The 15362-nt window shown below is 48.0% G+C and overlaps 1 protein-coding gene across 10 annotated transcripts in view; it reads left to right on the forward strand.

Moving 5' to 3' along the window:
* The window catches only part of DOCK10 (dedicator of cytokinesis 10), a 241168-nt gene that overhangs the window by 173059 nt on the left and 52747 nt on the right, over positions 1-15362 (forward strand). For all 10 annotated transcript variants that reach the window (XM_075068541.1, XM_075068543.1, XM_075068534.1 and 7 more), the window contains 4 exons: positions 9089-9202; positions 10649-10720; positions 10850-10996; positions 14417-14500. In XM_075068541.1, coding sequence (XP_074924642.1) covers positions 9089-9202; positions 10649-10720; positions 10850-10996; positions 14417-14500 — 417 coding nt within the window. The remainder of the gene's footprint in view (positions 1-9088; positions 9203-10648; positions 10721-10849; positions 10997-14416; positions 14501-15362) is intronic.

Below are 15362 nucleotides of genomic sequence, written 5' to 3' on the forward strand. Positions count from 1 at the left end.
ACATTTTTGTAACTGGGCACTGCTTGCTCAGTTTTTTCCAGCTAATTCTCATCTGGGGGAAGGTGGCATATGTCTATGCCATTAGCCCAGTATTTTGATCTCAGTGAACTTGTGATGACATTGAGAGAGTCAAAACCCCAATGTCTTTAAAAAATGATATTTTTGTTTCCAATATCCATTGAGTACCCCTTAAGTTAGCACAAATAATGCTACAGACCAACAAATACCTAAGAAGTAAATAGTTTATCTGAACTAACAATCTAAGATGAGGAGCTTAGTATAGAACTGTATGTTGTAAGTAGAAATATAGGGGAACCACCCTAAGGAACAAGGAAAAGGCAAAAGCACTTCCTTGAATTTTGGGAAGTTTGTACCCGACATTACTAGATTAATCAAGAACTTGGCAGTGTAGTTAAATCACCTGCAGAGATATCAATCACTCTGTAATGATTTAATACACATTATTTTTGTACCTACTGTGACAGAGTTCCTCCTCTACCTTGGTGGGTCCTGCACTTATTGGCGGATTTGTTCACCTCAGTGATGATATTCCCTTCTGTGGAACCCACAGTCTGGGTCAGCTCCTCTTGTGTCGGTCAGGAGTTGGGAGGTTTGGGGGACCCAGGCCGCCCTCTACTCCGGGTCCAGCCCAGGGCCCTGTGGATCGCAGCTGTCTATAGTGCTCCTGTAATAGCTGCATGACAGCTACAACTCCTGGGCTACTTCCCATGGCCTCCTCAAATACTTCTTTACCTCACCACAGGACCTCCTCCTGGTGTCTGATAATGCTTGTGCTTCTCAATCCCCAGCAGTACATCTCTCACTTCAGCTCCTTGCCTCTTGCTTCCCAGCTCCTCACACACACTCCTTCTCCTCTGGCTCCTCTCTGCCTGACGGAGTGGTTCCTTTTAAACCCAGTGCCCTGATTAGCCTGCCTTGATTGGCTGCAGGTGTCTAATTAAAGTAGCTAGCTTACTGCCTCTAGAAAGACCTTAATTGGCTCCAGTGCCTTGATTAACCTGAGCAACTGCCCATTGGTTACCAGTTCCTAGGGATTTGTTTACCTGGGGCTAACATAGCCTGTGAGGGAACAGAACCTGCTTCTCCTGGGCGCAGGAGTAGCTCCTCTCCCTTCGAACCGCTCTGCTGTGGAGGAAAGAGGGAGAGGCTGCTGCTGCTGCTGCGGCTGCTGTTCCTGCTGGCCCTCGCTGCGTCCTGCTTCTGCTGCTCCCCTGGCTGGGTACACGCCACCACCCACCCCTCTCCCTGCTATCAGCTTGCTGGCTGGCTAGTAGATTCCCCCCCCCGCCCCACCTGCATACTACTACAGCCCTTGAGGGGGGGGGGGCCTGGCCTGCCCCGAGAGGGGGGTGTGAGGGACCTCCCGTCTGTTGCTGAGGACAAACTTCATGCGTCCCTCCTGCCTGACACCAGACCACCACCACCTGGAGCTGCTGGACTACTGGGGCAGCTGCTGGCGAGTGTCTGGAGCCCGGAGGAGGTGAAGGAGGAGGAGGAGACCCCTGCGTTGGAGACCACTGAAGACCACTGTGAGGGGGTATTCCTGGACTGAGTCTTTTTTCACCTGTGCTCTTGTGGTGGGGTTTGGACTGAGTATGTTGGGACAGCCGGGGTGTGGCGGGGAGCCTGCCCCCGGTCCATCGTGTTCCCTTTGCCCCCACCACCATCGTTGCCCCTCCACCACCCCCGCTGGCTGTTTTCCTTCGCCTTGGACTCCTGCCTCTGGACTGAGCCTGCTCGCCTGACCCACCACGCCACTGCCATCATTTGGGCCTGCAGCAGCAGCAAGCCTATAATAACGATTCGCACGCAAGTGCCTGTGGGCGCACCACCTTCCCCCTCCCCCTGAACTGGCCCCTTTCCTTTTTTGTCCGCCCCACCTATTTCCCTCTGTGGCCCTGCTAGTTTTGCCCCAGCCCTGCAGCTATCCCCGTGGTCCCTCTGCCCCATTCCCAGCTAGCCCTTCTCCCCCCCACCCTGTGCTCCCCAGCCCTGATTGGTCCCTCCCCTCGTGCGCCCACGCCCCCCATGCGCTTGTGCCCTTCCCCCATTTGAGTTTCCCCTTGTTCACTGCACCCCCGCCCATCTGCCATTGTCCCCCCTGATCCCCCAGTGCAACTGGAGGAGCCGGAACTCCCCTCTGCGTCGGTGTCCTGTCACCCTTCCACCCCTAGGTCCTTGGCTGCTCCCCGCACCCCTTTAGCCTTCCCTTTCTGGCACCCTCCTCCCCTGCCTGCAGCCTAGCGGGGAGGGGTGGTCGCCTCCTCTCCTTCCCTCCCCTCGCTGTTTGTCCCCCTCCCCGCTCTCGTTATGGCGGGGGACGCGGCGGGGAGGCCCCACGCGATGCTCCCACTGCCCTCCTCCACCTGCCCCCATGTCCACTGCCCTAGCCTCCACCTCAACCGCCGCTGCCGCTCCACCTACCACGCCCCTGCTGGGGCACTGGCAGCGGCGAGTACCGGGGAGACCTCCGCTGCTGCCACGTCCCTCCCCCCTTCCGATTCGGGGGGAGCTCCCCCAGCCGGTGGGAAGGGTCGGGGTGGAAGAAGGGTAAGGGCCCGCTAAAAGGCCAGGCCCTCCATGGCGGAACCTGCCCACTGCCGCAGCCCCGCTCCCGGCTGCGGCATCCCTCCCCGCTATTCCCTCCCGACCAGCTCTGCTGGGGTCCCTCCCCCGGCCCCAAGGCATACGCCGCATGAGCGGCGTGGTCCCCCTCGTCAATGTTTATGCCACCGCTCCTCCGACCACCGCTTCCTCGGCTCCCCCATCGGTCGTGCCACTCCCGGCTGGACCGCATTTATCTATCACGTTTCCACCTTTTACGGGCCACACTCCTCCGGCGTTCTGGCCGGCCCCCCTTTCGGATCACCATCTTGCCACCGTGACAGCCCTTCTCTGCGCGGAGAGGCGGGGGCGGCCTATTGGCACTTTAATAATAGTTTGCTGGAGGATGCGGGCTTCGTGGCGTCCTTCCGGGAGTTCTGGCTGGCCTGGCGAGGGCAGCGGCGCGCCTTTTCCTCGGCGCGGCCGGTGGTGGGATCTGGGGAAGGTGCGCGCCCGGCTCTTCTGCCGTGACTACACCCGGGGCGCCAGCCGGCGGAGGGATGCGGCCATAGAGCAGCTGGAGCGGGAGGTCTTGGAGCTGGAGAGGCGTCTGGCCGCCAGCCCCGAGGATCCATCCCTCTGCGGAGCGTGCCGGGAGAAGCGGGAGGAGCTTCGAGCCCTCGAGGACCATCGGGCCGCTTTTGTTCGATCCCGCATCCGCCTCCTTCGGGAGATGGACCGCGGCTCCCGCTTCTTCTACGCCCTGGAGAAAAGGAGGGGGGCCAAGAAACACGTCACCTGCCTCCTGGCGGAGGACGGCACCCCCTCACGGACCCGGCGGAGATGTGCGGGAGGGCCAGGGCCTTCTACGCGGCCCTTTTCTCCCCGGATCCGACCGATCCTAACGCTTGCAGAGTACTCTGGGACGGGCTCCCGACGGTCGGCACGGGCGACCGGACCGGCTGGAGCTGCCTCTCACTCTGGCCGAGTTCTCGGAAGCCCTCCGTCGCATGCCCACCAATAAATCTCCGGGCATGGACGGGCTGACCGTGGAGTTCTACCGCGTGTTCTGGGACGTTCTCGGCCCAGACCTGGTCACCGTCTGGGCCGAGTCTTTGCAGAGCGGGGTCCTCCCTCTCGTGCAGGCGAGCCGTGCTCGCCTTATTGCCCGAAGAGGGGGGACCTTCCGCGAGGGGGACGGAATTTACGGCGTCCCATCTCGCTCCTCAGCACGGACTACAAAATCATTGCAAAGGCCATCTCGCTACGTCTAGGGTCCGTGCTGGCGGACGTGGTCCATCCAGACCAGACCTACACCGTCCCGGGCCGCACTATCTTTGATAACTTGTATCTGGTCCGGGACCTTCTGGAATTAGGGTGTAGGGATGGTCTGTCGTTCGCCCTCTTGTCCCTGGATCAGGAGAAGGCGTTCGACAGGATGGATCACGGGTATCTCCTGGGTACTCTGCGAGCGTTCGGCTTCGGACCCCGTTTTGTGGGTTTTCTCCAGGTGCTGTACGCTTCTGCGGAGTGTCTGGTCAGGCTCAACTGGACCCGACCGAGCCGGTCAGCTTCGGGCGGGGAGTGCGGCAGGGGTGCCCCCTCTCGGGCCAGCTGTACGCCCTGGCGATCGAGCCCTTCCTCTGTCTCCTCCGCGAGAGGTTGACGGGGTTGGTGCTTCGGGAGCCGGAGCTGCGGCTGGTCCTGTCGGCGTACGCTGACGATGTGCTCCTCGTGGTCCAGGACCCGGGCGACTTGGCGCGGGTGGAGGCTTGCCAGGCTGTGTACTCGGCGGCCTCCTCCGCCCGGGTTAAACTGGGTCAAGAGCTCTGGCCTGGTGGTCGGGGACGGGTGGCAGGCGAGCTCCCTCCCCCCCGCGCTTCAGGCCATCCGGTGGAGCGCGGGTCCGCTGCTCTATCTCGGCGTTTACCTACCTCTCTGCCACGCATCCGTCTCCGCCGGAGAACTGGCACGGTTTGGAGGGCAGGGTGGGGGCGGCTCCGGAAATGGACGGGACTACTCCGGTGCCTCTCCCTTCGGGGGAGGGCACTGGTGCTTAATCAACTGGTCCTGTCCATGCTCTGGTACCGGCTCAACACCCTGGTCCCGGCCCCGGATTTCCTGACCAACCTCCGGACGAGGATTCTGGAGTTCTTTTGGCCAGGGACGCACTGGGTCTCTGCAGGGGTCCTCCACCTGCCCCTGGAGGAAGGGGGCAGGGCCTGAAGTGCCTTCGCACTCAGGTCCGTGTCTTCCGCCTCCAGGCCCTGCAGAGGCTCCTGTATGGTGCGGGTAGTCCGGCGTGGAGCGTACTGGCGCACGCCTTCCTCCGCCGCTTCCGAGGGCTCCGATACGACCGGCAGCTCTTTTACCTCCATCCGAGAGGTCTTCCCGCGAGACCTCTCCGGGCTGCCGGTCTTCTACCAAGACCTCCTCCGGACCTGGAAGCTCTTTTCCGCGACCAGGTCCGTGGCGGCCACCGTGGGGGCCGACCTCCTCGCGGAGCCCCTGCTACACAATCCCCAGCTTCGTGTGCAGGTGGCGGAGTCCCCCGCGGTGCGCCGGAGCTGGTCTTGGCGGGAGTCACCAGGGTCGGAGACCTCCTGGACTACGACGGGGAGATTGGCTGGATCCCCTGACGCTCGCCCGGCGCATGGGGCTCTCCAGACCTCATACTCCCAGGCGCGTACTTCAGGAGGTGAGGGCCGCTTTGCTGCCTGCTGCTCGGGCTTACCTCGACCGGGTCCTACGAGAGGGCACGCCCCGCCCACCCTCCACCCCGGGCCCCATGGACATTTTTATAGGGCCCCTGCCCCGTGGACCCAATCGGCCCCCTCACCCTTTCTCTGCAAGCCGGCTGCACGATGTGCAGCCGGTTCTGTTCCAGACCGCGCCACGGAAACATCTGTACACGCTCGTGCTCCACACCCTTACTACCTCACCCTCGCGTTCCCGCCCCCTGATTACCAAATGGCGGGACTTCTGACACCTCTCGAGGGTGAAAGCCCGGTTGGGCCAGCTTGTACTCTGCCCTGGTCCCGCGGCCGCTGGGGATGTCAATGGCGGCTCCTTCATGGGCCCGTGAGCACGGGTGTCTGTACTGGCGCGGTTCACCCCTGTCCCCGACACCTCCCTTTCCTTTGTGGTGTGAAGGAGACCTTGGCGGCACGTTTATTTGGAGTGCGCCAGGTTGCAGCCCCTGTTCGGCTCCTCCTGAATATCTTTTTGCGTTTCTGGTTGCACTTTCCCCTCAACCTTTTTTATCTATGCACTCCCCATCCGTGCCCCACCAAGTCGCGGAATCTCCTCTCAAACCTCCTCTTGGGCCCTGGCCAAATAGCCATCTACAACACCGGTCGAGAGGAGTTGGCGACGGGATTCCTGCGACTGTAGGCCTATTTCCGTTCCTCCGTCTGTTTCACGGCATCCGGGGCGAAGTTCCCTGGACGGCGTTCCACTGGCTCCCTTGGACACCTTTGAGGAGCCGTGGGCGTTTGTCCGGGTTCTTCTGCTCCGGTTTCCCCATCCGGTTCCCTTAGTTATAGCCCTCTGACCTCACTCCTGATCCTGTTTTTTTTCATTCTGTTGTCCCCCGGAATCACTTGTGTTCTAGCCTGTGGATCCCCCTTAGGCTGGGGGGAGTCCTTTTTAGAAGTGGGCGGGCTTTGCCCGCCCACCCCTGGGATGCCAATAGGCTAACATACTTGTTTCTCAGTACTTTACTGTAGCCATCTGGCCTTGCCCCATCACACTCCTTTATTTATTCATTCAGTCATTCATATCAGAATGAACAAAGGAGAATCTATAGTATTTAAAACTTGTCAGAAGAGAAAAATAAAAGTTATTGTTGCTTTGCCTCTACTCCTCCATGCATAGAGGTTTTCTTCTTGTCTACTCATGTTCAGTGATGGTCAAACAGATACAGAACATGTCAGATATAAAATAAGAGAAAGGCACACCCTTCCAGTAATTATGGAAATAAGTTTGAATGACATATATAGAGACTTATAAATTAGTGGATGACATTCTGATTTATCCTGAAACAAGGGAGGCTTTCACAAAATCTAATAATAACTGTAATCTACCAAATGAAATTTATGCAGCACAAAAGACAAAAAAACTGCCCTTCAGGGCCAATGAAACCAAAATGAAAACTGAAACTCTAAGATCTTTGTGAACAGAATAATGAAAATATGAGACAAGTTCTACTAGGAAAGAAACCAAAGACTCTTTCAGGTCCAGTGAAGCTAAATGCTGCTGAATTAACTTCCACAACATGCAAAATGCCTTCATACTTTGTCTTTATATACTTTATATCCTTACTAGGGATATTTTTCAACGTTCCATGACCCACATTCTGATCTCAGTTACACTGGTATAAATGCAAAGTTTCTCTGAGTCTAATGGAAATATTTGGATTTGTAGTGGTACAATATGGTCTTATGTAACTTTCAGTTTAGTGCATTTGAATTGTCTAAAATCACAGTGGACTGAAATATTGTATTGATCACAGTTCTGACCATGTGATAGTGAAAAGCCAAAGAAGGGTGCATACACTTTATATTTCAGCAGTGCTTAAAATGAACTTGTGAGCTGGTGCATATGCAAATAGCTGCTGCTGTATTGCACACTGCCATGAATACAGCTGTAGTATGTAAATGACAACTCTTTGCTTTTCATTGCATGCTTTAGCTCAGTGACCGAGTCATAAACATGTTGTGGTTCCTCATTATTCTAACCTAGTGCTTGGGAGAGAGGGTTCAAGTCCCTGTTGTGCCACAGCCTTCCTGTATGACCCTGGGCAAGTCAGACAGGGCCAGATTTTCAAAGATATTTAGGAGCCTAAAGATGCAGATCTCAGTGAGATTTTCAAAAGCGCCTAATCATTGATTTCAATTGGTGTTAGGCACTGATATGCAACTTTAGACACCTAAATATCTTTGAAAATCTGACCCTTAGCCCTTTCTTGCCTCAGTTTTTCATCTGTTTAAAAAAAAAAAAAAAGAGGAGGGGATTAGTACTTTCTCTACTTCACAGAGGTGTTGTGAGGTTAAATGCATTAACGATTCTGAGGTGTTCAAATACCAGTTTCTAGACTGATCATTATATAAGTAAACCAGGATGCATCAAGACCCACTGGGAAAACTCATGCCACTTAAGTAGGGCAGGTCAGGAAATTTTCAGCTAGTCAGAGAAAGCCAAAATAGCCAATAGCCTGGTGGTTAGGGCACTCACCTAGGATATGGAAGATGTAGGAACTTCAATTAGAGTCTATGGGCATGTCTTCACTCGCAACGTTAAAGCACTGCCGCAGCAGCACTTTAATGTGGCTGTGTAGTTGCGGCACCAGTGCACACATACTTACCCCTCCCTCCCCCCGAAGGGAGTAGCTACCAGCGCTGGTGCACTGTCTACGCTGGTGCTTTATGGCGCTGAAACTTGCAGCACTCAGGAGAGTGTGTTTTTTCACACCCCTGAGCGAGAAAGTTGCAGCGTTGTAAAGTGGCAGTGTAGACAAGGCCTCACACATGCTAGATAAGTGCCTTAACCAACAGGCTATTGGCTGTTTTAGGGCAGTGTGTGCTCACTCACTCTCTTTCTCATAGAAAAAGTTCAAAATGTCTCAGTTTTTAATCCCGGTGTGGAACGGGAAGTTTGTTTGAAATCTCAAAAATTTTGCAGGATGAGAAAACCACTCCCCACCCAGCTCTATAATTAGGTGTTGAGCTGTCTGTTGCAGCAAGAAGACTTAATATTTAATAGGAATGCTACTTAAAAGTATCATTTGTTTTAGCTGTTTGTACTTAGTGTTGCTGAAAAAGATGTTTTCTAATAATTAACTAAATTAAGCTGCGATTATTTCTGAGACTCCAATGGATTCTTTCACTAAAGTATTAGTTAAAACAATAGGTGAGGGAAACAAATTAGTAGCAAATATCTGACTTATGTCCATGAGCTATCTAGTGGCAGAAGAAATCTGTTCCTTGGGCTACAACCTGGAAGGGGATGCTATTCCCCTTCTTTCCATTCTAGTGGGTGCTCTACCCCTTTCACGATGAAGAATTGCTACCAAGTAAGCTGTTGCAATTGGAAAATAGGAACAAAGGAAATGTGGTCCTGATTAGGTGGGTTGAAAACTCTCCTTTCTTCCCCTACAGGCTTATTGTTCTTCCTTTTCTGGTGAGATGGCTTAGAAGGGAATTCAAAATAGCAGATTCTGATGCCTGATGCCCTAATGAAAAAAATAATCTATATCATGCCAGTGATTTTTAAGCAGAAATTCCCTTTGATTCAAATCAAGTTGAAAGTTATGGGGAGTACTGTTTAAAAGTCAGATTCAATCAGAGGAGCTTTTGTACCATTGCTGTTCAGCTTTATGTCAATTAATTTTTTTTCAGTCAAGATATTTTGGCAGGCAAAGATCAGCACCACAGCTGTTCTTAGAATATGCATTCCTTATGCACCACTATCTGTTTCTGGATTTCTAGCAGTTTTTACAGTACTATTATTGATCTCTCTTCAGTATGTGTTCAAGACCAAGTCATTTGAAGAAAGGACTGTCCATGAGGAGCTCGCTAAGAACATGACTGGTCTTTTGAAATCAAATGATCAAGCAACAGTGAAACACGTTTTAAAGGTGAATAATACAGTTTTAAAAATTAATATGTTTTCAATATTAGTACAATTTCTGCTTCAGCTTCCTTCTCTCTTTCACTTTCCCCTGTGCGCTTTGCACATCTCAAAGCCCATAATAATCCAACAGCTTTATCAGGCTTTCTTGCTGTAATTTTGTGAATTCTCAGCATAAGCCATTGCACAGTATGTGGTATTTTACATTGTATAATTCCTCCTGCTGGATTTCCTTTCTGTTATTGCTCAACCACTGTGAGAAATACAATTCTTACACAATACAGTGAGTCAGATCATTAAGAATGATTTTTTTTTTTAACTTCACAAATGGTGCCAGGAATCACAGCTTAGATACATATTTATAAATAGGATATATATTCAAATAATATGATTTTAATGCAGTTACTATTGAATTGTAATTAGCTTAATGTAAAAGATAATTATTCTGATAAACATGAAGAGCTGCCAGTGTTTTTTGTTTTAAATAACCAGTAAGAGAGAGAGCACTCTGGCCACACACATCTGGCATATCCTCCACACCTAGGCTGGGAGGGAACTCATGTAAGAGCTAGCTATGCTGGTTTTTCCCCAGCTGAGGACTTCCCCACACCAAGGGGATTCTCAGTTGTCCTGATCCAAGCAGTTCCTAACTCTTGTATACCGCCATACTGGCAGATATGAACTGGAGAATGGGGAGACAGTCTGACCCATAGTGTACTTTACATACAAGAAATTAAATGGCTGTTAAATAACGTCAAAGTCATTATTGTTATATGGGTATACTCTACACTTTTAAATAAGTCAATTTATTTTTACTAAAAAGTACTAGAGACTGAAGTCCTCTGTTCATTTGTAGTACCATCATATCATGGGACAAGCTTCCCATCACTGGCCCACCAGTCTGTGCAAACGACAACTAGGACATATTCTCTGTGCCCTTTCAGTCATTGACCTCTCTGTGAGACTTCTAAGAAGGGTTTCAGTTATGCTACTATAATTATTATGTATCATGTATTTCTGCCATATCTACTTGCAAACAAAGCATGAATTAAGACAGAGGTGTAAATATGAATGGAAATGATCATTTGTTCGCTCCTTACTTCTTATTAAAGGCACAATCACAATTGCCAAATGCCAGATCCAGCAAGCTGTTGTGTGGCTTCAACTCAAGTGACTTAAATACTGTCATAGTGAAATGTAAAGCTTTCTAATTTTTCGATTCTATCAATATGCACTGCTGAGAACTCCAGAGCATTCTTCTAAAGAGGAATTCTTAGATGTCAAAAATATCATAAAATAATCTGTGCAGTGTCATCATAGCCAAGATATCAGAGAGACCAGGCTTCTATTGGTCTAATAAAAGATATTATTACCTCACCCATCTTGTCTGACAAAATAATCTGTTTTTCAACACTAATATTATCATGTAACTTTCTCCATAATATTTTTACAGCATTCCTGGTTCTTCTTTGCAATTATCTTAAAATCAGTGGCACAGCACTTGGTTGATACAAACAGAACACAGGTAAGAATATATATTGTTCTGTAATAAACTAAATTTTAAGATTAATTTCTACCCAAATACATTTAACCATGTAAAGTAAATGTATTCTAACTTTGTTTACTCTGAAGTAATAATCTGAGTTTTTCTTAGATTCCTCGAACTCAGAGACTTCCAGAATCATTCCAGGCTGAATTAGACACACTGATAATGAACTTGTCCGACCATGTTGTTTGGAAATACAAAGATGCTCCTGAAGAAACAAAAAATGCAAACCACAGCATTGCCAGATTTCTTAAGGTGAGATGTTCAGTCATTACTGCGCATGCTTTTCTTCATTCATAGTTAATGCAGAGTAAAGAAGATTAAACTTCCAGTCTGAGGGAGTAAGAGCTATCCAAGCGAATGATGGCTGAAGATGCAGAATCAGCACTGATTTATAGTACGATTGTTTCTATGCTCTTAGGTCTGAGAAAGTCCAATGGCTGCTTATAAATCTACTAGAAAAGCCTCACTTGTACATATTTGTCCTGATAAAAGACGTGGCAAGGCTCCTCTTTCATCATGTCAGCCTCCACATTTCTCCCCAGGGAGTAAATAAGTCCTACCCTGGAAGTTTTTTATTCTTAACTGTGGGTTTATTTAGAGTATTTACAAAGCGGGCTTCAGGGTAGGCCCGAGTCATTCTTTAAGCAAAAACCCCCAGAACACATATGCTTCAGCAGTTTACAGAATTCTTGCAATATTTAAAAAGGTGTGTAAAAGCTGGCTACTTATCCTACTATGATAGTCACATATTATGGTCCCTACTTCAGTCCTATAGTAGATCAAGAAATTATAAATAGCTTGATTTTGTAACAGTTGTTCCCTTAATCAATATACTTCTCCTTTACTCAGAAGTTACATCCATGAGCTGTACTGTTTGCCAGTGTGGACCCTTTGTGATGAAGACACACCAGACAGCTATAAGAGAGTGGTCCTACTGGTTTCTGGGGAAGTGCCACTGAGGATGAGCCACTGAGGAGAAGCCACTGAGCCTGAGATGCAAATAAATATGGGGGACAACAAAGAAAAAAAAACAGGGACAGATGTGAAGGTCATTAAGGAACCTGAAGGGGATACTGAGCAGAGAACCCCAGACAGGGCTGACTGCTCCTCGATAAGAGAGTGGTGGAAGATGGGTATATCAGTTTTGAAAATGGGACATAGGCACTGCTGACAATTTTATGCTTTGCTCAGAACAGCTACTATTTAGGTTCCACAGACAAAACTGATGAGGAATTGTGATGGCAAAAATCATTGTTGAATTGTGAAAAAATCATCATTCATGACTGGAACACCTGCAACTTTTCCTTAGATATGTACATTTTATCTAAGGAAAAGTTGACCATTCAACAATGATTTTTGCCATCACAATTCCTCATCAGTTTTGTCTGTGGAACCTAAATAGTAGCTGTTCTGAGCAAAGCATAAAATTGTTAGCAGTGCCTATGTCCCATTTTCAAAAGTGATTTAGATCACGTCTCATTGAAAGTCAGTCTTGGATTTAAGTGGGAGTTCTGTGCCTAGTTGCTTTTGAAAATCCCACTTGACACTTGTCTGCATCTTTAGGCACGTAAATACCTTTAAAAATCTGTCTCCTCATGAGATTAACAAAAGCGTCTAATGGTGTGTCTACGCTGGACACTTCAAAGCACCGCCACTGGAACGCTTCCGCGGCAGCACTTTGACGTGCGAGTGTGGTCACGCAAAAGTGCTGAGAGAGAGGTCTCCCAGCGCTCCTGGTAATCCACCTTCACAAGGAGATTAGCTCTGAGCGCTGGGAGTGTGTCTTCCAGTACTCGGACCCTGTCTACACTAGTGCTTCAAAGCGCTCAAACTTGCTGTACTGAGGGGTGATTTTCACCCCCCTGAGCCAGCAAGTTAGAGCGCTATAAAATGTAAGTGTAGACAAGCCCTAAATAAGTTAGGTACCCAGTTCCCATTGACTTTTAGTGGAGGTTAGGTGCCTAACTCATTTAAGCAGTTTTAAAAATTTTACCCATAGTCTTCTCTAATGTATGTAGTGGATATGTAAATCAGTCTGAAGTAGTTTATCTGCCTTTGTGCTAATTGTTCTCTGATTGCCCAAGGGTGGGTTTTGCAGCATTCTTACATTTACTTGATAGACCAATTCATTCTGCTTGTAACTCCCTTATGGGATGGGAGTAGCAATAAGATTTCTTTTTCTTCTGTATCCCACAATCATTTGGACATTCTCCAGTAGCTGCATTGATCTCATGATTAGCTATGGGGTGGGAAAGAATTAGCATTTAGGACACAATGTGACTAATTACATAGCTGGACAGCTGGGGACAGGAACAATAAAAACCTTGTGACATAGCGACACAGGAGTAGGCAACCTATGACACGCGTGCCACAGGCAGCACGTGAGCTGATTTTCAGTGCCACTCGCACTGCCTGGGTCCTGGTCACCGGTCCAGGGAGCTCTGCATTTTAATTTAGTTTTAAATGAAGCTACTTAAATATTTTAAAAACCTTATTTACTTTACATACAATGATAATTTAGTTTTATATTATAGACTTATAGAAAGAGACCGTCTGAAAACATTGAAATGTATTACTGGGACACGAAACCTTAAATCAGAGTGAATAAATGAAGACTCGACGCACCACTTCTGAAAGGTTGCCAACCCCTGTAGTGACATATAGAGTGTCCTGTACAACATACACTGAGACTAAGGGGTGAATCTCTCTGAGGCAGATTGAAACACAACTCTTGGAAAAAATATACAGGAAATAAATTGTTCCTGTGAAGTTATCAAGAAAACCAGCAATACGGAGGATATAGTCTCTCTCGGCACACTTTAATTAATAAATAATAGATCTGCAGTCCTCTGAAATGGTCTCCATAATCTGCTGTTATCCTAGCTGGCATGAGTTTTATTTACCCAATGCATTATATCACTGAGAGGGTGACATTGCTTGCCGGTATTTCATGTCAGTATAATACGTGTGTTACTATTGCAGTTCTGCCTGTTATTTTTACATGTTATATAGTTGAACAAGCGATAAAACCGTGTTATGCTACAATCAGAATCATCTGGTCCTTGCATTTTTCTGGTCTGCCAGAACAAATTATGTAAACTAAAGAGTTGGCTTGACATCTCCAGACCAGATTTTGCAGCAGCCAGATTTGAATGCCATGTACTATACACTCTGGGTTTTTTTATTCTTGTACAGTTCAAGAGCATCTGTGATCTATGTGATGGACCCCCCATGATTACTGTCCCACTCTGGGGAAGAATATCAGGAACTGTTTGTGGCTTGAGCACTATAACAGACTTTACCTCTCCCAACCATTTGGCCTCATCAAGCTGCTGTTCTCATAATAACGGAGAATAATGACATGAGTATTTGCTCCCAGAGAGAGAACCTAGTTCATAGTCAGAGAGTTGTTTGGCTGGATTCAAGAATCATTGCTCTGAAGCAAATATTTAGCTCAGCTTGCATCATATGCTGTCTCCTTTTATTGAGTGCTACAGTATTTAAAGTGCTGTTTCCTCAGATAAACTCACTCCTAATTACTTGTACACTATGATAGTAATTTCAGCCACACATCATTGGAGAGGCACAGTGCAGACAGATTGTACTGGTAAATCTGGCCCTGTGCTATTGGTAGTAGATAAACAGTTATAAACATTCTATTTTTTTCCTTAGCGATGTTTTACGTTTATGGATCGTGGATTTGTATTTAAGATGGTCAACAACTATGTAAGCATGTTCAGCTCAGGGGACCACAAGGTATGAGTTATATTTTTTTTAAAGGTAACTTGATAGCAGAGTATTTTCAGGATGAAACTATTTACAATCCATTCTGTAGTTACTCCTTGCTCAGAAGCAGAGTTGATCAAATTACTTACTATAAAGAATGTGTTACAAATTTAGGTCCTGATCCTGCAAGGAGCTTCACATAGCTCAGTGGCTCTCAAACCTTTTTTTACTGGTGACACCTTTCACATAGCAAGCCTCTGAGTGCAACCTTCCCTTACAAATTAAAAACACTTTTTATATATTTAACACCATTATAAATGCTGAAGGCCAAGAGATATTTGGGGTGGAGGTTGACAGCTCGCAACCCTCCGTGTGAAACCTTGCGACCCCCTGAGGGGGCCCAACCCCCAGTTTGAGAGCCCCTGATATAGCTGGTCTTCTATGTCTGTGCAGAACTCAACTGAACTTCAGTGGGGATCTGTTGACACACACAGGTCAAGCCATGTGTAGTTCCTTCCAAGATCAGGACACTAGCCCTATCTTAGGTTAATGAATCATTTGTGAACTGCATTCTCATTTTCCTCTAATGTATTTGTAAATACTCACTGAAACAGCTTACCAATAATTTTCAAAATATGGATGATTCAATCACAAACTGGTCTGGTCAACTCTTCACTATTTATGTGGTATGATTAATAGCGTAAGTGAGATGGTTTTGTTTCTGCTCCATGGTTGGATCAGAGAAAGATATGCAGGAGAGTGGCAAATAATAAACAGTGTGCTCTTGGTATCTGGCAAAAGTTTGTGAAATTTTAATGATTCATGAACTTTTTCACAAATGTTCAGTAGTGATCTAAATAAATAAGATGACTCTATGAATTATAAGGAACCA

The sequence above is a fragment of the Chelonoidis abingdonii genome, chromosome 8, assembly GCF_003597395.2.
Source record: "Chelonoidis abingdonii isolate Lonesome George chromosome 8, CheloAbing_2.0, whole genome shotgun sequence".
Taxonomy (NCBI): Eukaryota; Metazoa; Chordata; order Testudines; family Testudinidae; genus Chelonoidis; species Chelonoidis abingdonii.